At 58.2% G+C, this 576-nt stretch overlaps 2 protein-coding genes across 9 annotated transcripts in view; one reads left to right on the top strand and one right to left on the bottom strand.

Annotated features, from left to right (window-relative positions):
- Positions 1-576, bottom strand: part of LOC107269539 (ankyrin repeat and death domain-containing protein 1A) — a 6,373-nt gene that overhangs the window by 2,391 nt on the left and 3,406 nt on the right. For 7 of the 8 annotated variants that reach the window (XM_025086846.1, XM_025086847.1, XM_025086848.1 and 4 more), the window contains exons 6-7: positions 365-571; positions 103-300 (exon numbers count right to left, since the gene is read on the bottom strand). In XM_025086846.1, the coding sequence (XP_024942614.1) occupies positions 103-300; positions 365-571 (405 nt within the window). Of the gene's footprint in view, positions 1-102; positions 301-364 lie in introns of all 8 variants that reach the window. The other variant, XM_025086851.1, reaches the window with a different exon arrangement.
- LOC107269540 (heterogeneous nuclear ribonucleoprotein 27C) overlaps positions 1-576 on the top strand; it is a 34,616-nt gene that overhangs the window by 32,047 nt on the left and 1,993 nt on the right. The window lies entirely within an intron of this gene.

The following is a 576-nucleotide window of genomic DNA, read 5'->3' as shown; positions in this document are numbered from 1 at the left end:
TGTGTGTGTCTCTCTCTCTCTCTCTCTCTCTCTCTCTCTCTCTCTCTCTCTCTCTCTCGTGGCGAGCATGTAATTAGGGTGGTTGGGAAATGATATAGATACCTCATCCGGCAATTCCGTATTGGAACCAGCGCGTAGCAGGAGTTGAGCTATCGCGGTGTGCCTGGTGATAGTGGCCACGTGTAAAGGTGTGTTTCCATCGTTATCCTGAGCATCCACGTTCGCCCCAAGTCCTATCAGGACCTCAGCTGCCTCGAGGTGCCCTTCGGCGCAGGCACAGTGAATGGCAGTTTGCCCCTTCTGTGGAAAGTCATGAGAATGTCGAATCCGCTCTGCTCGGGGACTGGGAGTCTGGAGCGCTGACCTTGTCTGTGTCGTGCAACTCGATGCCTGGAATATTCGCAAGGGCCGTGATGACCGCCGGGTGACCCGCGAGGGCCGCGTGGTGAAGGGCCTTGGCGCCGGTACAGTCGACCGCGTCGCCATTCAAGGACTCGACGGCCTCAGCCAGGTACTGCACTACGTCGACGCTGCTCCCGCGCGCGCCGCACATCAGGAGGGTGTACTGCTTCTACA

Source organism: Cephus cinctus, unplaced genomic scaffold (assembly GCF_000341935.2).
Source record: "Cephus cinctus unplaced genomic scaffold, Ccin1 Ccin1_scaffold0670, whole genome shotgun sequence".
NCBI classification, from domain to species: domain Eukaryota; kingdom Metazoa; phylum Arthropoda; class Insecta; order Hymenoptera; family Cephidae; genus Cephus; species Cephus cinctus.
This window is presented reverse-complemented; position numbering and strand designations above follow the sequence as displayed.